Here is a 22,479-nt window from a genome sequence, read left to right as displayed (position 1 = left end):
AGAAAAAAAGACAAAAAACAAGGTATAGCCATAAGCCACACAGAGTTGGCTGACAGAAAGGAAGTACTTTGAGATACTTCAGAACAGCATGTCTCACCTGGTTGTTGTGATGTCTGCTTCAAACTTGTGATGCCTCTTCCAGAACATTTACCTGCACATTTAGAGTATTCACAGAGTACACGCACATTTCCAGCAAAGGAATGATTTTTCTTCATCAAGAAGTTTCAGCAAACTAGCAGACACTCAGTATATTCACATTAAAAGCACCTCCGAGTAGTAACTAGCTATATCAAGTATAAGCTGGCATACTTTTTTTTTTTTTTACAAGCCAGTTTATTTGCCTTGTTTCAGGAGTTAGATTTACATTCCCAAAAGCCTTGGAACACACTGTGCAATCGGAATACTGTAGCTGGCTGGCCAAGAAACACTCTGGACATGATCACATCACCACTAGGTATCCTCACTCCATCTAAATTTATTGAAAAATATTTACACATTGATCATTATGCCATAAACTGCTTTAATAGCATCTTTACACAGAAGAAGAAATTAAGAGCATTACACCATGACAGGGGAATCACAGTAAAAGGAAACTTTTCAAGTGTCTTTTCTTCTTCCCCAAACTTCTATAAACAAAGAAAGTTCTCAGACTGAGTGTGCTGGAGTCCCACAGTGTGTGCGCCACAGATCCACTGCTTTGCTGACAATAGCGTCAGTGTTGTCTTGAGGAATCTGCAAAAGATTGGGTTAAGATGCCTTGTCAGTGTACTTTATTAGGACTGTTGTTTCAAATAAAGATTTTAAACCTCAAGTTCAAGTTTTATCTCTTTACACAAAGCTAAACTATAATCTCATCTCCCCATCCTACCATCCCTCAGCCCTACATGCACCATGTTACTCCCACATTTTAAACATAAAACTTTTATTTACAAAACAAGAGAAGGTGTCCACTCAGGCATCCCTCACTTTACACCTCTCATGTGACATCAGGCATTACTCATACTGGCCATCCATGACCACAAACATATCTAATCCATCTAACCCAGGTTACATTAGGATCCTATAACCCTGCTGTCATGCTCACTACCATCCACAGAAGGAAAGTTCAGGGTCAGGTTCAAGATCCTATCCTTATACATCAACAAAGAATGTGTGTTGAGTCTACAGGCTGACACTCAGTAAAGGAATAAAAAGGGTGCCAGACTCCAGCCCTAGAAGGAGGATCTGGAAAAATGAATCTAACTTCACCTGCACTTACTTCCACAGAAAAACTCTTCAGTATAAGAATATTGTCAACTCTGCACAAACATAGATAATATATTACGCAAAGCCAAACATCATTTCATTCTATGAAAGCTTTACCTTCTGATAGAAACAACTACTCCTCTCATTCCTCCCTGCACCTTGGTACTACAACACTACTCTCAGGGAATAATGTAATAGCTCCTTATAGTATGTTTATGATATACAAAACACTCTGAGGCCGAAAGGTCAAAACACTTCTATAAGCCATAGATGGTAATTGTGAAGCACAGAAGAGTACTTACATTTTCCAAAAACTGGGTGATCTTTTCTGCTGTAGTCAGTGCTATTATTTTCATTTTAAAGGTTAATAATATCTCCAAAGCAACAAAAACAAGAATTTTGCAGGACCCACTAATAATTTTGTCCCAAACTCTAGAAAAAGAGATGAAAAAGCAATCACCACACATTACTGTAGTCCTTACCTATTTATCTGCTAGAACAGATTTTTTTACAATCACCTTTTTCTAGATAATTTTTCTGAATAAGAACAAATGCATTAATTATTCACATCAGGGTAAATACAAGACATTTTATCAATTCCTCAATCTGTACAGAGTAGGGTGATGGCAAACAAATGTATTGATAGGGTGTGTTCTTGGTTAGAAATGCAACTGTTTGCAAGGCTCAAGTAAATCTTGTTTTAATAGCCTTAACTGTGACAATTATTCTACATAGCATAGTAAGGGTGAGAATTTTTCCTAGTGAATAAAAAGAAACACAGTTTACTAGCACACTTAATAAATGCGCTCTTCAAATAGTTAAGTAGATGAAAATTCAAAAGGATGAAATACTGAACTACTACATCTCAAGCAGCTAAATATTCCAGGTCCTTCCTGTAGGAGATATAAATATTATACATCAGCAAGATACATCCATAACGCTCAAATTAGACACAAAGAACAACTATGAAGTGTTTCAATCCATTCCACTGTGCACAGATTCTCTCAGAATTAACAAAGCACTCCTACCACTTCTTTGAAGCTGTGCCCAGACCTCACAGTTTTAAAGAAACCTGAAGAACAGGCCTCCAAAGGCTGCAAGTTCTTTAGCAACAGAACTGTGAATATTAAAAGAGATCCACATTACTAGAACAGCTTGTAACAATTTGAACCCATCCTTCAACCAGCAGCTCTATCTCTGGCGCAACTCAACAGACACGGGATGAAAGATTATCCAAAACCAGTGTGAAACCATCTGTCAGATGGCAGCTTCTATGGTTTTGCATTATTTTTAGTTCTTGACTTTTAAGAGCTATGTCAGAAAGTCTGAGGATTACTGTGCTTACTCCATCCAGACACTTGTTAAAAGAGTTTCTCCTTTCCAATAGATGTTTCTCCTTTGACATGAGGGACATGATCATATACTATCCTCCATAATCTCTGAATCCAGTAACTATAATTGGTTAGCATCTTCTGCAGCCCACCTACAAACTTGGATCTACAGGTGTGTTTCTTCAGAAGACAAACATTTTTACATCACCTTTTGTCTCAGAAGAGCTTGCACTTCAGCCTGGAGTGCCAAGAGAACACAATGAAGGCATAAACATTGACAGCTGTGTTAAAGAGTTGGTATCACACCTTTAAGCAAAGGCTTTTTTTTAACTCCTAAAGTGGAATGACTGCTGCTGTTACACAGCATTCATCTTTTAAACTGTGACTCAAGTCAAATCTTTGTCAGCTTGATAACCTTCCAACCACACAGCTGGTTTGACACTGCTTTTACCTCTCCATTCCTCAAAAAAAAAAAAAAGACCAGAATTTAATTTATAATAAAGAAGCTTGGAAAAGAATACATAAAATCCCCATGACTATTCTTTAAAATTAAGGAAACAAACAAAAAGCCCACATGGATAAATAGGGGAAAAAAGGCATAGCTAATTTCTCTCCCCTTTGCAATTTACTTTTATTTCCCTGTCTTCATAGGATTAAAAATGACTACAAAACCCACAAAGACAGGAACTATTAAAATTTTGCTTCCTTTGTGGTTCAAGAATCTCAGGACAAGTGGTCACTGTAGATATTACACTGATGTTGATGTCAAGTCTAGAAGCTTTAAGCAAGGCTATGAGAAAACTGAGAACTCATTCCTCTTCCACACTGTACAAGTGATTCCCATTTACTTCTAATACATTTTCTTTCTCAAACCTTTCTGTTCAGAACCCAAGCATAGCTCCCCAGGTGCTTCATGGGCATCAGAACTGTAACTACAAATGGCAATACAGACTCAAAGACAGGAAAGAATTTTTCAAGTTTCTATTAAACCCCATGTTAGTTTCAGTATAAACCTACTAATTCTAACATACACTACTAAACCTTCTTCCATATTTTGCTTCCAAGTCCCCGACTCTAGTCCCCATAATTACATTACAGTAGGTTACATTTCATGCTCAAAAACTCAAAAGTTTTCCTATTATTTAGTCTGATTCCAGAACAAGTATTTTAACACTGGCAAACCAGATGCACTATCTAAATCACCAGCTTCTAACAAATTTGGGAAGAGGGTACATTGCTAAGTGGATGAGATATTAGCACTAACTAGCTGTGTCTGCTGATTTTTCCCCCTTAACATTTCCAGCTATTGGTACTGTCAGCGTAATTCCACCAGTAACAGCAATAATGAAATGACTGTGACACTGATAAACAGACCAGCAATCAGTACCTTGTCTATACCATAGAACCAGAAACTGCAACAAACCGTGTCAGAAAAATGTTTACTTAGACTAGAAAAAAGTCAAGGCAGTCTCAAGGAAACAATTATTTTGATTATTCTAGCCTAAAATAGCAACCTTTATGCATTGTATCTTTACTGATAGTAACATCTATACTCTACTTGCACTACTTAAATAACAGCAAAAACTTGTGTATGTAAACATCAAGTGTACTGTCAGGGATTATAACTTTCAGCAGGTTTTTTTGATTCTCTCAGAGATGGGAAAACTGTAACGTATGTCATGCAACCGTGCTTGTAGCCCTACTCAGGACCACCGAAAAAGAAAGCGCACACTAAAGTCATAAAAAACTGTAATGATACCATCCTCTGTGATACATAATTGTAACCGATTAGCTACAAGAGCACTCTTGTGGGTGTTTCTTGAACAGTGAAATAGTAGTAAAAACCACAAGGAAAAATATAAAGACATTGGAAGCTATGAAAGTAAAGAGAATGGCAAGAACTACGCAAACAAAGCCACTTAATTTTCACTGAGTTTTTTTTCCTGTAGCCAGGACATGATTTGTATGTGCATGGAAAAACAACATTCTCAAGGGCATTTCTCAGGTTCCTCAATCACTACAGTGGGGTACTAGAGCAAAAAGCATCCTAGTGTTGCTGCGCTCTCTTTTTCTGAGAAAGTTATTGTGAACCTCACAGTTTTCCCCCTCCCCCCAAAGGCTACACCGAGGCTGCAGGGTAAGCTCATTCAACCTTATTCCCTGGTTCTGGTCCTCCAGTCATCTGGTCCACAGACGTTTAATGAGAACCACTACTCGCTCCTCTGCACATCTAGGTATCCTTCCAATGGGAACAGATGTGGAAGGACATGATGAGGCACATACAAGTCTCATCCTGACATCATATTGTGATCTTGCACCAGCCATGAAGACAGCTGTGAAGCAGCTCAATTACTTAGACACAGGCAAACAAGTGACTTAAGTTTCTCTGTAGAGCAGAGAAACTGTAGCAGCCCACATCCCTTCCACAGTAAATCGAAGGTATCTTTCATGTTTCTGTTGTTTCTACTAAATGACTCATATTTTTACAACTGATGTAATTTAAGCAGGACACAGAGATCACAGTTGTAAAACTGCATAAGCTGTACATTAATACCTGCGTTAGTGCCAGTTTGAAAGGCAGTAGGATTTCAGGAGAACTACAGAATACTTTGCCACAAACAAATTACCAGAGGCCACTAACCTAAGCCCATCCAAACCCACCAGCTATTACCATGCCAAGTCTTCAGTGAGGACTGAAAATGTCAGCTATGGATATGATACATGACTGGCAACACTAAGCAATAAAAAATGCCTGGCTTATACACAAGCATATCTGCAAAGCTCCACTATTTCTGTTATATCAGAGCAAACTGGCAGCTGAGGTGTAATTTGGTCTGTAGAGCTGAAGCTGCAAAATAGATACCTTGCTTTAACAGCAAGGCTCTCCAGCTGAGGCCCCACACAGCGCCATTTGAAAACTCTCCACACATGGGGCTTGCTGAACAGATGACCAGATACCCTTATGTAGATGCGAGCAAATAGAGCAATGGGGAGTATAAACAAAGGTGCAACTCAGTTTTCTCCCCACTTCAGAGAGAAGTAATCCTTTCTGTCCCTCTGGAGTCCATGCTACAGGCAGGTTCATGTTCTAGGAAGCTGCCTGTCTATAATTCCAGGTGCAATAACAGAACCCTGAGGATACAGAGCCTTCGGAGTGCCCAGTCTGCTCTACTTTTTACCCATGTGGCACCTTAAAGACATTTGGAAAGACGCTTATTACATTTTAAGAGCATTTAGCACAAGCAGAGCAAAGACAATGCATAAGCTCGAAAGAAATGTTTCTACATGAAAGCTTTCTACATTGGTTTGCCAAACCCACTTAAGTGAAATTGATGCACAACTTTTACCTATGACAAAAGTAGGAGAAGTGTGCTATGAAACAGTACGTATTCTGAAATGGCAACACTTGTCAGGAATACAGCTGATATTATGTACAATTCATCTCACCATTATTGGATAAAATTTCTGCATAGCACATCCAAATCTTGTACACCTTTGAAAAAAAGATGAAATTTATATTTAGCTGCCTGGCAGAGAAGGCTACGATTTAGACAAAGCAAGCAACCTCTCTAAGAAATGTAGTACTAAATCATAAGTTAAATTAAATCATAAAATACTGAGCTCATGTCATCTCTCACTTGAGGAAAAAGTAAGTGAAACTCACAGGAGAACTGGAGACCTGTTTTCAGTTCTCAGCAGTTCCAATGCTGCCATTTAGATACATTTCAGATAAGCATTCGGGCTTCTAGATTCTAATCCAAACTGAATCTCCAAGCATTAATTAAGCTCATCTGTCACATGCTGCCCACAAAGTATTTTATTTCCTTAGCAAATGAGGCTATTTTCATTACAATTGAGTAATTCAAAAACCTGAACTGCCAAGGAAAAGTGCACTTTCATCTTGTTCTCACAAGAATTGTTGGTAAATGGAATTGCTGCACCATCAGAAGTTCCAACCCTCCGAAGTTTTTTACTGCAGAGTAATATAAAAAAGACAGTAACTGGATATTTACCATAAAAAAAAAAATTATTTAAATATTTTCAGGTCAAATTATTTTACTTTGCTAAATTAAAATAGAATATGAGAATGCTAACCAGTACACTAACTAGATAAAACATTTTATGTAAATGAACTGATTCAAAATTACAGAAGCTGAAACAGAAAATTCTGACAATATAAAATAGGAAAATCAAAGTTCATCTAGATTTTTTTCTTTTACACTGTCTAGATGAGATAGCTCCACAAAACATGCAGTTTTCAACAGAAGTGTCAAAACAATGGAATCCTCCAATAGCAAAGCTGCTCTATTGCAAATTTCTTAGCCAGAACACCTAGCCTCAACGTTAAATCATTTAAGTTGTAAATTAAAACATCTACTAGAAGACATGGAAAGAGGTTCCTAATGCTTGCGGAGGTCATTTTGTACCCCAGCAGCCTACAGAAATGAAGTTCTGAGCCGACTGGCAAGTCCCAGGTGAAACAGTCACATCTACTGACAAACTGTATTAAGTTTCATACAGAGAAAACTGGATGAAACCAGGTCAATTGTTACCTGCTAAAATGAGCCTATAAATACAAACGTGCAACACAGATACAGACAAATCACACATATTCAATTGTCTTTAAAGATGTAACAAACAATTTATACATGCTTACATAATTTCTGTGGCCCCAACAGTAGTAAACATTTTTAACCCTCACATCACACACAACCTCTATACAGCACAGACTACTTTGGAGCCTTACTGGTGTTGGTAAGAAGAACTACACATGTAACGATGACCACGCAGCACAAAGGGTAACACCAAAAAGTCTGCCACCAACTCTTTCAGTTCTGGTTCCAAAAACTGCTGTCAGACACCTTCCTTGCCAACAGTAGAGCATACACAACCTCAAAGACCATTGCACCACAAGACTGAAAAGCATAAATATTAATCTTATAGCTTGTTCCCTAAAACCCTCATATTTTCTTAATGGGTGTGGGGGGGAATATTTTAAAGAACAGCTGTTCCGCACTTGCCTTTATGAAATGTAAAAACCCAGATAAGCAAGGAAGACTGCACTCACTATTCAGATTGCAAACAACTCTACCACAATAAAGCAAAGTATTTTTTCTACAGAGCATTCAACAAAACTCTCAATTTCAGTGTTTGTTGTGGTTTAACCCGGCCAGCAGCTAAGCACCACACAGCTATTCACTCACCCTCCCCCCTCCATCTCTGGGATGGGGGAGAGAAACAGGAAAACGAAGCCTGTGGGCTGAGATAGAGACAGTTTATTAAGACAGGAAAAAAATAATAAAGATAATAGTACTACTACTACTGCTACTGTGTACGAAACAAGTGATGCACAATGCAATTGCTCACCACCTGCTGACTGATGCCCAGCCTATCCCCAAGCAGCCGGCCCCCCCACCCCGGCCAGCCACCCGTATATATTGTTTAGCATAACATTAGATGGTATGGAATACCCCTTTGGCCAGTTTGGGTCAGCTGTCCTGGCTCTGTCCCCTCCCAGCTCCTGCTGCACCCCTAGCCTGCCCGCTGGCAGGACAGAGCGAGAAGCTGAAAAGTCCTTGGCTTAGTGTAATCACTGCTCTTCAACAATTAAAACATCAGCATGTTATCAACATTCTTCTCATCCTAAATCTAAAACTTAGCACCCTACCAGCTACTAGGAGGAAAATTAACTCTATCCTAGCTGAAACCAGGACAGTGTTTTTACAGCAGCCACTGAAGCCCTGGAGGTGCTAGAGTAAGATTTCCCCTGAACCTTGTTTCTTCTCAAAGTTTTAAAAGGTGGCAGAAAATGAGACCATTGTTTTCTCTGTACCACTTCTTGTTCAGCTATTAGCAGCATCTATGTTAATGCAGAAACATTATGCTTCTTTTCATTTAACTTGAATTTTCCACTTTTCCAAGAGTTTTCAGATGGCAGAATTAGAGAAATCACAGAAGCTTCAGTTCAAAGGAGAAGTACCATGCACAAGAATTTCCCCCTTTTAAAAGCTGGACAGCCTATTTCTACCCATGGAATCCTGATATAATGCACTATTTCATGAACTCTGTAATGATCAACCCACCATAGTATTTATTTATTTTTTAATTAAAACCAACACTCCCAAAATCTTTTTCATCTGGTGGTAATACAGTATTATAATCACTCCCTAAGGAGTGATTTTGGTTAAAAAGCCTGAAAACTAACTACTTTCAGCTGCCTATCACGAAGAGTGGATTTGGAGTTTTAAATCCTAGGAGGCAAAAAGTGTGAAACAGAATAAGCCACTATATTTAACTCCATCCTTTTTACATGTCAATACCAGAAGTGATCACACTCAGATTACCTCACATCAGTAACGAGTGGGATCAAATCAAATTTTGTCATTTCCAAGTCAACAATAAAGCTAACTTCATACCTTCATTACAGATAAAGATAAGGAAAGCTCATTGCCTGCTTAGGGTAACAAGGAGCTAAAATTACTATGCAATTACAAACAGAAAGGGGAAAAAAAAGAGCTTGCCTCTGTAAACTGGACTCAGGTAAACAGCCTGCAAAACACTTTTTGAACCAAAGATCATAAGGGAGTTTGCTCATTGCAGCACATGCTTTTAGATGCATCAGGAGTCTGTTATCTTCAATGTTCAAATACTGCTCCAGAATTTTTGGCTGAAAAACGAATTGGAAAATTTTAGGATAAGTAAAATCAGAGTACCCTCCCCTCCATTATTACAGCCCACTGTAAAGCAAGATGTGTCTTTGAAGACCTGCAAGCATAAAAACACACGTTAAAATAATGAACTTACATTATTTTAACTAAACCCTGGTGTTCCAAAATAAAAGTATCACCGATTTTTGCAATTTAGTACTTTAGTAAATAAATAGCCCCAGGTTCCTTAAATTGCTGACCACTAGCAAGATTTCCAAAATATGCACTACTCACTAACGCAAGGAGCTGTTTGAGAGCTTAATGCAATGCAGAGACTAAACCTGCAATAATTACTGCTATCTTCACAAGTAAAATTGAGTTTTATTCATCTCAAAGGTAATAATCTTAGCACGCATCATAAAAACCTATACACAATGCAGTGAAAACAAGAAAAACAATTCTCAGAGCAAATCCCTGTGCAATATAATAAAAGCTGGACATTGATTTCCTGTTTAAGAAAACAATTTAGAAAAGGCAACAGAAGAGCATACAAATAGGCTTAAAAATGTGAATAATGTTCATTTTGCTTAAAGTCTAATGTAACACAATACAAATTTTCATAAATTCCAGTGTCTTTATACTTTTTCTCATAATTAGATAAGCTGCTAATAACTTCAGCTTTCAAATTAAAAAAAAAAAGCACTTCCTTTGCCCATATTCTAACATCCACAGTCTTGGTGCAATGTGTACATTAAAATAAAAATTTAGGGAGACATCCCTATGTAACTGAGGCACATACCTTCTTTAAAAAGACTCCTCTGTCCTTTGAAAGAAAATACAGAAATTGGTATAGTTGGTATCACCTCTGGCAGAAGCAGAAAAGACTTAAAATGTATTTTTGTGTTCCAAGAATAACAAAGGACATACATAATTTTCTGCAACAGGTTTTCATTGATTGCCAGAGCAGATATCCACTGATATAAAAATATGAGTATTAACTAAAATGTTTATCTTTTACGACTATTTGAAGAATTACAAAAACTTTTATATAACAAAGGAATTTTTATAAGTATGCATTTGCTTTAAAATCACTTTATAAAGCAGTAATACAGAAATTCAAAATTAATGTTCTCTGAGAGCATTTGAATGATCAGTGACAAAGTCCTGTTACACTTTTAATTGTAACTTAATTTGTAACATGCTGTCTTTCTGAAGACACAAAATACCCTGCTCCATTTATAAAGCAAAACAATTGTGCATTGCCTCACTGTCATCCAGTGAACAGCATATGAATGCCAGGGATGCAGCCAAAAAAGCAAAAGACCTAAGTCAAGATGTCCTGAAGTTTGTTATATCTTTAATTGTTTAACACAAAGAAAATTCTTAACTGAATGAAATATAATTCACCTAAATACAATGTAAGCTGACTTAAAAAAAAATAGTCAAAACCTACAATGCAACATTAAAAAATTGGTTTTGTTTGCTATTTTAGACAAAGTTTCCTACAGCAGAGTACAATCACAATGCAAAAAGCACTGCTCCTGCCAGAACATAATCCATGGATGCAGCCTCTGACATTGTGGTTACCTCCATACACTGCAACTTCCAAAACGCCCAGCATGCATGCTTTCTATGACTTCCTTCTCCCTTACTTACTGCTCTCCTCACACAAAAAAAAAATCATTCCCTTACCAGTTGTTGCAATGCATCTTTGTGCTTGCTGTTCAGCTGATTAACAAAGCTACTGACAAGCCAATAGCATTCTATAGGATCCTCCACCATTTCCTCCATTGCTTTAGCAATAGCAAGAAACACTTCATCTTCCGGCTCCTGGAAAACAAAGCCAAAAAAAAAAAAATTAACTACAAAGAAGTATTAGAATGCTTGATTTAAGTTATTCTTACATTCCTTTTCCCTACTCTTTGCAAAACCAAAGTGGAACCAAAGTATACAAAGATAGATACTACCTGTTCTGACATTCATAAATAAAGCACTGGGCAACAGCTGCATTATAGTGACCAGATACCTATTAAAGCAGAACAAATAAGACTTGTCTTGCTTTTAAAACCAAGCAGACGACAGGAATTTGGAAAAAATCTGATCCAAAGTTCTCAAATATTCTTAAATGAGATTACCTCCTAATGGCATAGCAACATACCTACTTCTATGCCCCACATTAATTTTTTTTTACTACATAGCAGCAGATATTTTCATCTTTTTCCTTGCCAAACATGCCCCTCAAACACCTTTGCCATGGGTGTTAGCTACACAATAGCTAGAAAGAAATATCTTTTCCAGGTGATTATTCCCCACAATACAAGACTAGAGCATGTGGTGGGCATACTATCTTCCTTTCTCCAGAGGGTACACTTTCCTACCAAAAGGTACCAGCATGCCTAAAACACAATTACTGGTATGACTGCACACAGGATAGAGGTGAGTTAAGTCTAAATCAGCCAGGCCTTATGTCAACAACTAGCTCAGGAAGCCTCTCAACTGGGAAGATGCATCAGGAGAGGCACTATATTTGCCCTGTGTTGCTTAAAGTTTTCCTTAAGCAGGCAGTACTGACTACATTAGGACTTGGGGTAACAAGTTAGATGCGAATCCACGGTCTGTCCTCATGTAACCATCAGCAGCAGTAAGCTGTAGTATCATAAGCTTTGGTGCAGATTAGAATTCATGCAAAAGACATCAATAGTCTAAATACTGCTTGGATATGCTTCTGTTACATAGATGGCTGCAATGCACACATCCCCTTAATTAAGCTGCTTTCAGATGCAGAACATGTGCAAATCATGGAAGCCCACTAAATGATCCAAATATCTCTTCAAAATACCACCTTCATACTCCCTCTGCCTCCACTGAAAAACATCTGCATTACTATCAAGCTGTAATAAGCTGTAACCTTTTATAAGTTTAAGGGGTCAGTGTCTTCACTGAAAAGAGGCTGACATAAAATGGAACAAATGTTTTCTGCAGCAAAACGAGCATAACTTTCAGGACGAATAACAGTGGCTCTGCTAACCCTCATCTCTATTAATCTCATCACAGTACTGAAACTATCTAGTACTCTGGAACGCACTGACAGAACACTTGCTCAGAAACAATACTGCTCTAGAAAGGATGAACTTTTAGAACATTCTGTCAAGGAAATTTGTCTACAGGAAACTTGCAGGGCAGGATGACTGCATTCCTAGGCAATGGCAAGTGCACAAAACACTCTCGCTCCTCCAACTAGAGGATGCTGCATACAATCCCCTAACTCAAAACACTGCTGGATTTTCTATGTTCACTCTATCTGCCCAAAATACACCCTGCAGAACAGCAAAATAGCCTATCAGAAAGGAAAGCAAGCCTGTGAGCTAATAAAGCCACAATTGGACAAAGGAGTATGTAAATCTTCCATTCCTGGTCAAATAAAAATACCGTGTAAGCTCCTATGTCAAGTTTTGTTTAGTTTGTTTAGATGAAAAATAAAGTAAGCTGGACTACTGTGAACATGGATAAATTAACATTAGACATAGGATAAAATCCATCTCAGCAAGTCCCATGGCTCCTTTCATCACCTCCTCTTTTATAGAGGCTTATACGTAAGGTCTACACACAGTTTTTATCATCATATGATATACTCATCAAAATATACTTTTTTACCCACATAAGTGCACTGTAAACCACAGAGTACGTTATCTGACTAAGCCTTGATCAGTTCAGACTAGCCGAAAAAGGAGAACAGTACTTTAAAATCTAGATCTTAAAACAAATTATTTAGAAATATGATGTAGCTTGCAACATATTGCTGCTAGTAATGGCTCTGAATTATCCTCATTGTAGGAAAGTGAACAATCTACAAGATCCAGTACCAAGTCATTTTGACTTCATTGCTATGAAGAAACTGTGAAAGTGAAAACTAGAATAAAAAAGGCTAAAAGCCTAGCAGTGGAAGTATATAAAAGACTTTTTAAGACATACAACTTTATGTAAGTATTTAGGGGAACAAAAAAAGAAAAGCACTTCAACTAAAATACCTTATTTTATAACAGCACTTCTCTGTTTTTCTTTCCCCTTACATGAATTTATCTACATGTACTTTTGCTACATGCAGCTCAGTTTCTTACTGGCTTATATCATAAGTTAGCTATATGCTTAAAAAAATATATAGAATAAAGTATAAAAATATAGCATAAAGTTAGCCAGTATGCTTAAAAGACTATCAAAATGACAGCTCACCAAAGGAAATGCCAAGTTTCGAGGCAATTTTCCTGATTCCAGTTGATGTATGCGGAGGAAAACATCTTCCTGTGGGGTAGAATCATTGATAAAACGAATTACACGAAGAGCATGGTGTACATCCCAGTACTGCTCCTTCCGGTAGTTCATCACCGAGGCATGAGATTTATGGTGAGGAGGAATAATTCCTAAAAAGCAGAAGAAAAAAAAAAAAGCAACTGTAAAGATAAAAAACAGAGCACTCTAAACTCCCTTTCCAAGATATCTGCCTACAAAAACGTAGGACCTGGCAGTGCGATTTTTCTATAAACTTGTTCAAAGAATACAGGGAGAAAACCCTCTAAGAAGAGAAGCTAAGAGAGCACTTTAGCATTAGATTTACAAAAACAAACTATATATTTTAACCAAGCATAGACAAAATCTAAACTTGTACTATTGTTTCTCTCATCAATCATCAATGTTGAGAATTGTTTCCAAAGCTCTTCTACAAATTTTTCAACAAATGAATGCTAATTCTTTTGTATATTACATTAATGTGCTGGTAAGAAATGTCAATACTGGGACAGATGGAAAATAACTTTATTGGTGTGCTCTCCCTCTTCACCAAGCTAGCTTTATTTTTCAATTGTATATCTGACTTGTTAGTTGTTTATACCTATCTGTAAGCTTTAATACAGTACTAATTGCATATTTGTGTGTAGCTTCATTTTATTTTGAAAACAAAATGGATACAGAATGATTTTTATATATGCTAGCTGTTTGTGTTCTGAAATTATACACTTCATCTGAGACGACCAGAAAATATATACATGCAATTAACTAATGCAAACATACTGTACATCCCAATCTCATTATTCAGTTTACTGGTAGATCTCCGCTGGAAACTTCTTAGTGCACTGTACCATAGAGATTAATCCTCTCTAAAAGAACATTCAGAAGCAAAATCAATCCCACAGTTGTATATTAAAGATTAAGAGTTAACACCCAAATTTCAATGCAAGTTTAACTTTCTCAGTACAGTACATTTTTCTAGTTCCCTAGGAGGAAAAAAATTAAACGTATCCAAGTAGAGAGGCAGAAAAAAAAGAGTTGTTTTTGATATCCAGAAGAGATGCTCAACATTTCACTCTATCATTCCCCTAACTCAAGGCTCAACCTTGCTATGCGCTGATGTTCAGAACAAAACTGTCACTGGCTTCAATAGAAACAAGATCTTAGAAACACCAAAGCAAAAAAATGCCTCTTTCATACCACCAGTGGAGCAGAACTCTTTCTGGTGTAGAAACCCACGAGAACAAAATATTCTTCAAAACTCAGTCCTTAAACAGGCTACCTGCTGCTTTCACCTCTCATTTAAAATAAAAATATTGCTGTCAAGTGTTAAACCATGAAATGGCTGAGTTTTAGTATCAAGCACAACAGACAGTAACAACTTATTTCCCAACTACAAATCCACCTGCACTACAGAAGCTGGGACAGAGCAGGATATTTCTCATGTGACGCAAAAACAGAGTCAACAACTACGTATGTACACACTGCCAACTGCTTTGCTTAAATAGAGAAGACTACCTTGAGCTGACAGAAAAGAATCTTAACACAGGGATGTCTAAAAACCATTTTAGCCTCAACACCATCACGAGTCATACTTGAACAGGAAGTTAAGAGACATCTCTGACATACCATGTAACCTGGGACAGCACCAAGGCTTGGCAGGTGTCTGAAATGATTCTGCTGAGAGGACAGAATCCATTCTGCTGAAGTATTAACATTACTTAGAGATTTAATACCTCCCACCAGAAATGGACTGGGCTGTTGTTCCAGTCATTTAGGGAAAGAGCTTCTGTATTGCCATTTAGAAAGCCAGCTCTTCAAATCAGTGTTAACACTGTGATGCAGCATAATAAAATTCCTTGTACTCTGGTCACCTAGAGAGTACACAAAATTACAGCTTGTGTACTTGAAATAAATTATTTTGAAAGCTTTTAAAATACAGAATCCTAAAAAGAAAATAAAAAAGGCTTTGAAAACCTTCCTCTTGTTTTCTGTGTACTCAGATATTGAGGTAATTTTCCATACAATTAACTCAGATGGAGCTAGCCTAAAAATCATTGCAGTTTATATAATCACATGGATTCACAAGTCATCCTATCTAAAACAGTCAAAGATATACCACTGGCTCTGCAGTGAGTTGCAAATTTGCCAAGAGACTGTATTTTGCTATTATGATTTTGGCTGAAGGATCTTGTACTAAGTTACCTGTTCAAACCACCTATATTTCCTGTTACAAATTCTTTAAAGGATGCTTACTACTTCACTAAGGCCCAGGGTTACAAGATTTCTTTTCATCCTAAACTTAGTGCTCTAACTGCGGAGATTTTTATCAGGTAGGACTACTGCTAGTTCTGTGATCAATATAAAGAACTTCAACTTCTATACTTTACATCTTGCACCTTCCACACACTGCTCATTTACCACCTCTCCCAAAAAAAGACTTACAAATCCAAATAATCATTATTATGAAGGCACAATTTTTAAGTTGTAGAAAATTGAAGGGGAAAAGAAAAAAAAAGAAATATTTTAAAAGACTGTTAAAAATTCAAATAAAACTTCCTAACACATTATTTCAAACTCCATGTGTAGTGCACATGGAGACCAAAAAGAGAAAGAGAATACATTTATCTGAACTTTCAAGATTATGGCAGAAGCTAAAATAAACAAGCATCCTGAAATGGATAAAAAAACATTTTTTGTTTATTTGTTTGTTTTCCAACTATTCAATCTGAAGCAAGAGTCATCAATCTTTTTGACTATGAATCACATGCCAAAATCCTCAGATAGGAGATGTTTATGGGAACCGTAACACATATTCCAGAGAGCCAACAGCCAATGGAGAAGCAGGATGGCTGCAGAGGGCAGAAGATAGCAGCTTGCAAGCCAACCTGCAGACAAATACTGCAGGTGTCTCCCTGATGAAGCAGCATCCCAGGTGTGACCACAGCTGTAGTAATACAACACTCAGCATGGGAGTCCCCCCTAAGCTTTTCAACAGTGGCATGCTCAGCCACCAACAGTGCAATAGGTCACATTTCTCCTTCAGAGATTCAGTCACACAACCTACCTTCACAACTGGTCCAGCAGTGTTTCTTTACACTTGGTAACTCTACGGGAACCTCTCCAGATACCTGGTACAGGTCAGAACTCCCAGGCCCTACACAACCCCCCCTGTCCCCAAGCAGCATCACCTCGTATCCAATAAATCTGACACACTTGACCACCTACTGCAAAGTCATTAATACTTTTCAATTGGTCATCTGACAAATACCCTTCAAAGAAAATTGAATTTTTCTTTTATTATTTATTTTTCATTATTGTTTCTGGGGATGCCATACTTTCTCTCTGGCCTCATAACTTCTTCACTGGCAAATACCATTCAAATCCAGAATCAAAACCAGAAGTAATCTTCAAACCAAGAACACAAAGCTTCTCTTAAACATACATTTCCATAGCTTGCCTACCTTTTCAAGTTTAATCACCACTTTACTTCAACTCAGTTGTGTTTTATTTTATGAACAGAACTGAAAACCTTATCAAGTATCAGTGACTTAAAAGCCACCTTTTAAATCCATTCCAATAGACTTACTTGGATAACGTTAAGACTAAAATACGCTCTTCTCTGTACACTTCTGCAAAAGTTCTCAGGAAGTATGCACCTGATATTAAGCTTTATAACTGCTATTGTGCATCCTCAGTAGATGTAAAAATAGACTAAATATGTCAGTACACAAGAGTACAGAATAATCCATGTCATTACTGCTGAGAGAGAAAGAGAGCACATTCTACATGCTCATTTCTACAGAGAGTCACAGACGTTATGTTTCATACCTAAAAGAACCTTCCACACCAGTATACGATACATGGATGGGAGAGGGAACCTTTGACTAAACGTGCAAAGCTTCTCAATATCTGTAGAGAAATAAAAAAATTGAAGAAAAACGTTAAATTTTAATATATCAATAGTCCCCAGTCTATGAATTACCTAAGTATGACAAGCAGATAGAAATCTCCACTTTCATGATTTGTTACCAACAAACGCTTTCACCACCTCAGTTGGGAATAGAATAAGCTATATAAACCGTAACAGTATTTATTCTGGAAAATAACATACGTTGGCTTGACTCACAATAAAACTATAGCTGCCCCAGCTTTCACTAGGAAGAAACTACCATTTTTATAGGCATTTTGTTGCGATGTTGCTATGTCAAAGCAATTAAGTACTCTGTTAAAAGGACAACTTTTCTCTTTCTATTCCATTATAGGCATTCCTCAAAGACCAACAGCAGTAACAAAATCATCATTTTGAGGTTAGATGGAACTAACAACATGATACGTATTTACGTATACAGCATGATATGTATTTTCAGATAAAATTGTTTTCACTTAAGCGTAGAGAATGAGAAAAAAACATGCAAGCACAGAACCTTAATAGCTTTTACAATTCATATCCTCAACTCCTTGAAACTCAAAGGACTGCTAGTACAAACAGAGAGATTAAAGGTAAAGGATGAAAAACTAGTGAGTATTAAGCGCAGCTGCTACAAACCATCTATTATTCCCTCCCCTACCTGATGCTAAATCACCAAACGAATAGAGGAAAGAGTGAAATTGACTTGCCCAACCGGTCATCTTTTAACAAAATTTCCAGTGACTTCTTCTCTTCAACTCCACGAAATCCCACTTTTTCATAATACACTGAGCGAAAGTTTCTCTGAGAGTCGTCAGCCATGATTGATTTCTTTTGGAGAAACAGTAATTCCCCTTTTAAGTTACAAGTATAAATTCCTATTACGTTAAAGTCAAATACTGCTGCACACTGAAAAATTGACTGCCTATATCTCTATAGTATTAATAAACTCTACAGAATATGAAAATCTTCCAAGATTTTCTTCATCATATGCTAACATTGATGATCATAAAAATAGATAACTGGACCTAAACAAGATCTAAATACATTCAATTTTGAAACGAAAGACAGTGATTTTTTACACTATTATTCCTGCAGTAAATTACGTTACAGTTTCAAAAAACGCTGGAGAGTCTTTTTTTTAGGTGATTTCATATATTTCAAAACCAATATAAAAATACAGTTAAGAGCCTGACAAAATTTTGGCTACAGAAATTCTAACCACATATAACCGTTATCCAAATAAGTAAAATTCATTAGGTTTCATACTCACCAGACAAGGTAACCAGAGGCAAGAGCAAGCCAGAGTTGGCTTCAGTAACACAGAAGTGACAGCAAAGGATAAGGCTAGATCTGTAGTTTTGTTCTTAAGTTGCAGACTTGAATTAAATGTTCACGTTGTTATCAGACACCGCAACACCCACAGTCTTGAGCTTGTCATTCTGGTACTAAAGGGACATAACTGTCTCATCCTTGTACTGGAAACAATGGTAAATTATTGTAGCGAGAACCATGCGTTTCATAACAAACATTCATATTTCAATGCAGCTCAAGCCTTTAAATATTGATTCTCTCCTCTCCTTTGCAGGCTTACAAATACGATAAAACTATGCTTTGTAACTCAAAGAGTTACAACCAACCTCAACTTTTAAGCCCAGTGACAACAGCAAAATTTGGAGAAAAATTATTTGTTTTGAGGGACAGCAATGGGTGAATTACATACCGAAAACCTTTCCTAGTTAAATTATTCTTTTCCTTGCTAAACTGAAGCACACATAATAGGAGCACAGTATTTGCAGATATAAGGTCACATTTTTTCAAGCAGCAAATGTATTTAAACTTGTATATGCACTAGACCTATTTGTTTTTCAAACTAAGTCCATTTTGAGTGCTTTGTAGGATCACAGCCAAGACCAACCAGAAAAATATAAAGCAGCAAAGGCCTGAATTAGTGCTGAGATCAGACAAATACCATCTCCAAGCCAGAGAAAAAAATATTTATATTACTTGCAAGACATTCCAGTTAGGCACTGTCCCTATGAAAATGACTGTGATATTCATGCACTGTGCATTTAAGGGCCCAGCAGTCATTACTCATAGTGCAGCAACACCTAAAAGCTGAGTTAAGGTGGTACAGACGCTCAATTACCCTTAAAATATTTGTTTGAATTTAATATACACTACTAAGAAAACATTCAGCCTCTACGATTTGTGGCGAGCTGACAGTACACTCACAAAACAGGAACAACACACAGAATAAGAGCACCATCTATAAGAAAGAACCGATACAACATTAATTATGGTAATTAAAAATACCCCCCTCCTTCCCTCCCACCAGCAAACCCCTCCGGGGGCCGGAGCCAGATCCGCACCTCCAGCATCCGGACGCGGCCCCACACGGCAGCCGGATGGCGAAAGGCGCATGCGCGGGCACCGCCCACGCGGCGGCGGTGAGCAGTGCCGCGCGTGACCGGCGGTCGCACTCTGCCCAGTTGTGGGGAGGACGGGGGGAACGCTCAAAGAGGCAAAGAAGGATTAAAAACTCTAAATCCAACAAAGAAACACAAAATAAACAGAAAAGCAAACCGTCATCCCTCATACACGTCTCCAAGTTTGACAGAAGCCGGCTGTGGCCAGTTAGGAGATACTTAGAGAAGTGACCCACCAACTGCACTCCCCCAGATCAGTAATGCCTGCTGATAAAGAGCTAACACTGAGGCCAAGAATAGCAAGCCTAATACTGCCCACGCTGTATTATTTACTGTTTTATGCTTAGCAGTGTGGTCCGTCTACTGTGACAGGGAGGGACAGTTTACTTAAAATAACCTGTAAAAAGCTGTTGGGCTTTCCAACAAGATTTCCTCTGTACCTGACACTAAAACTTCCACCCCTCATGTCAGATGAAGGGACTCACTGGGGGAAGGCCAGCACCCAAAAATCACCCTGTGCTGCCGAAATCATGGGACACCGTGTTTTAATTTCTTCATGTTTTCGTTGTTCAGAGTTTTGAGATCTGGTCAGCATTCTGGCCAGAGTTCTGAGCTCACGGTCCCTTTCTGGAAGCAGGAACATTAACCATCAAACACTTCAGCCAGCAACAGCCAGCAACAAACACAACAGCCAGCAACACTTCAAAATGCTAGATCCCCTCCAGATAGCTTTTTAGGTTCCTATAAGTGGCCTGTTTTCAAGCAGACAGAACTTCCCTTTCTATAATCCTGAGCAACGCTTTTTGGATGCCTAGAGAAAAGCACGCTGCTGCACAATGGGCACGTTTTTGTTGAAGCCAGCCCGTCGAGGATTGATGCTGTGGCCTCACAAACGTGTTTGTTGAAGTAATTCTGCACAGCAGCAGGTGGCAGCCTGGTGCCATTTTTTTTTTGCAGTTTTCGGTCAGTGGCATCGAACGCATCTTTTGTCGATAGGTGGCAGTTGCCTCTGTGTGAGACCTCCTTGGTGCTGCTGGGAGCTAATCAGCATCACAAGATGCAGGAAAAATGCTACAGAAGTTCAATCAAATCTCTGTCATTTTTAAGTACTTATTCTTGGCCTTGTCAGTATGTGTCACATAGCTTTAGTGGTGCTCTAAAAAGGGCTGAAGCTAGCACAATTCGTCTTAACACTGTTTCATTGCACAGCAGATACAAAAATATTTTAAGCAGCTGAGCTACCAGGCACTGTGCTCTGGATTTGTATTAGGTTAATGCAATAATGATGGCTTTGATTAATCAAATAAATAGTAAAAATAAGTCTGAAAAATTTAGCTGCATAAAAATATAGCATAAAATCAATACCACCACCCCAAAAAAAAAATAATATGCTCCCCCTAGAAAAGTTTCTAAACTCTACATATTGCAGATTTCTCAGCCATGTTTCTGAAATACACCATTTTCCTTACTGGTGTCTGTAAACAGTTTCTAACATGTATTTAATAGTTTATAGTGGAATCCCAACCAAAGTCAGTTGTAAATCTGACTACTGGTCACTATATTTAGATCACTAGGAAATTAATTAGAGACTTTTCAAAACATAATCAAAATTAAAAGCATAGGCTTAGCATGAACTGCTAATGATGACAAAGACTATTGTTTGGTGACATACAAAGTGAAAAAAAAGCCTGCAAACCTATTTTTTTTTAAGAAAGACAGCCCTATAAACATTTGGACATGCTTACTATTTTCTTTATTTTATTTCTGTTTTCTATATTTTATTTATATTTATCTACATTTTATTTATATTTATCCATCTTTATTTAACAGCCTTATTTCTTTATAACTACCCTTGTACATCTACCTGCACTGAAAATGGCTAAATGACTCTATGTGCTGTAAATCAGTGTTGCAAAGCACACAGGTGTTTGCATTACTTTAATCAACATATTAAACTGCCTACATTTTCATAAACCAAATAATGATCTGATTGTCCTTTGTCTAGGGAGATGAAGTGTTTTCATTCTTACCAATGGAATCTATTTGTTGCCATTGTAAATGAAAGTGGAATTTCATCATGAATAGCTGCAGGAGTCAATCAGCTGAGTGAAAGACTGTTTATAATAACATTGATTGGTTAAATTATCTTTAATCAATAATACCTTCCAAGGCATCTCTCGGAACAATAATAACCTAAATGTTAGGGTTTTTTTAAGCGCAATAACATCCAAAAAGATATAACACATAAAAGATAAAAGGGGAACAGGTTTGGAATTGACTTGGAATTATCTCAGATAGCAAAGCCAAAATAATTACCATCCTGCTAGCATACTGCATGTCTCACCTTTATCTGTTAATTTGAGTATAAATGCATTTGTATTTTCTAGTGATAGGTCTGTATTGCAAAAGTGAATTACTCACTGACATATAAAGTCACATGAGAAGTAAGCCAAAAGGGCATTGCTAATGGTTTTCTTTCTTGCAAAATATGAACTGTGTTGCGCCCATGGTTCTTGAAAAGTAATGCTTTTGCTCTTAAAGCTGGAATAATTTGATGGGAGTTTTGTGCTGTTGAATCTTGGAAGGTGTTTTGGGCTTTGTTCTCTCATGTATGCCTGACCTATCTGAATTGCAGA

General features: G+C 37.5%; 1 protein-coding gene across 7 annotated transcripts; it reads right to left on the bottom strand.

Annotated features, from left to right (window-relative positions):
- Positions 1 to 451: 451 nt before the first annotated feature.
- TBC1D7 (TBC1 domain family member 7) lies at positions 452 to 19,939 on the bottom strand. Of its 7 annotated transcripts, XR_010829375.1 has the most exons (10): positions 19,787 to 19,939; positions 18,688 to 18,892; positions 18,125 to 18,245; positions 17,336 to 17,416; positions 13,454 to 13,641; positions 10,916 to 11,053; positions 9,098 to 9,243; positions 6,024 to 6,069; positions 1,548 to 1,677; positions 452 to 732 (listed from the first exon to the last, which is right to left on the bottom strand). XR_010829375.1 is itself a non-coding variant. In XM_066992304.1 (9 exons), exons 3-9 carry the CDS (start codon positions 18,234 to 18,236, stop codon positions 646 to 648), a joined length of 882 nt encoding a protein of 293 aa, XP_066848405.1. In that variant the 5' UTR covers positions 18,237 to 18,268; positions 18,688 to 18,892; positions 19,787 to 19,939; the 3' UTR covers positions 452 to 645. The 7 variants fall into 7 exon arrangements, 6 of the variants coding, with proteins under 6 accessions (XP_066848405.1, XP_066848406.1, XP_013049798.1 ...); XM_066992304.1 differs by lacking the exon at positions 6,024 to 6,069 and having other exon boundaries at positions 18,125 to 18,268; XM_066992305.1 differs by lacking the exon at positions 6,024 to 6,069 and having other exon boundaries at positions 18,076 to 18,245.
- Between the last annotated feature and the right edge of the window lie 2,540 nt (positions 19,940 to 22,479).

Source organism: Anser cygnoides, chromosome 2 (genome assembly GCF_040182565.1).
Source record: "Anser cygnoides isolate HZ-2024a breed goose chromosome 2, Taihu_goose_T2T_genome, whole genome shotgun sequence".
NCBI classification, from domain to species: domain Eukaryota; kingdom Metazoa; phylum Chordata; class Aves; order Anseriformes; family Anatidae; genus Anser; species Anser cygnoides.
This window is presented reverse-complemented; position numbering and strand designations above follow the sequence as displayed.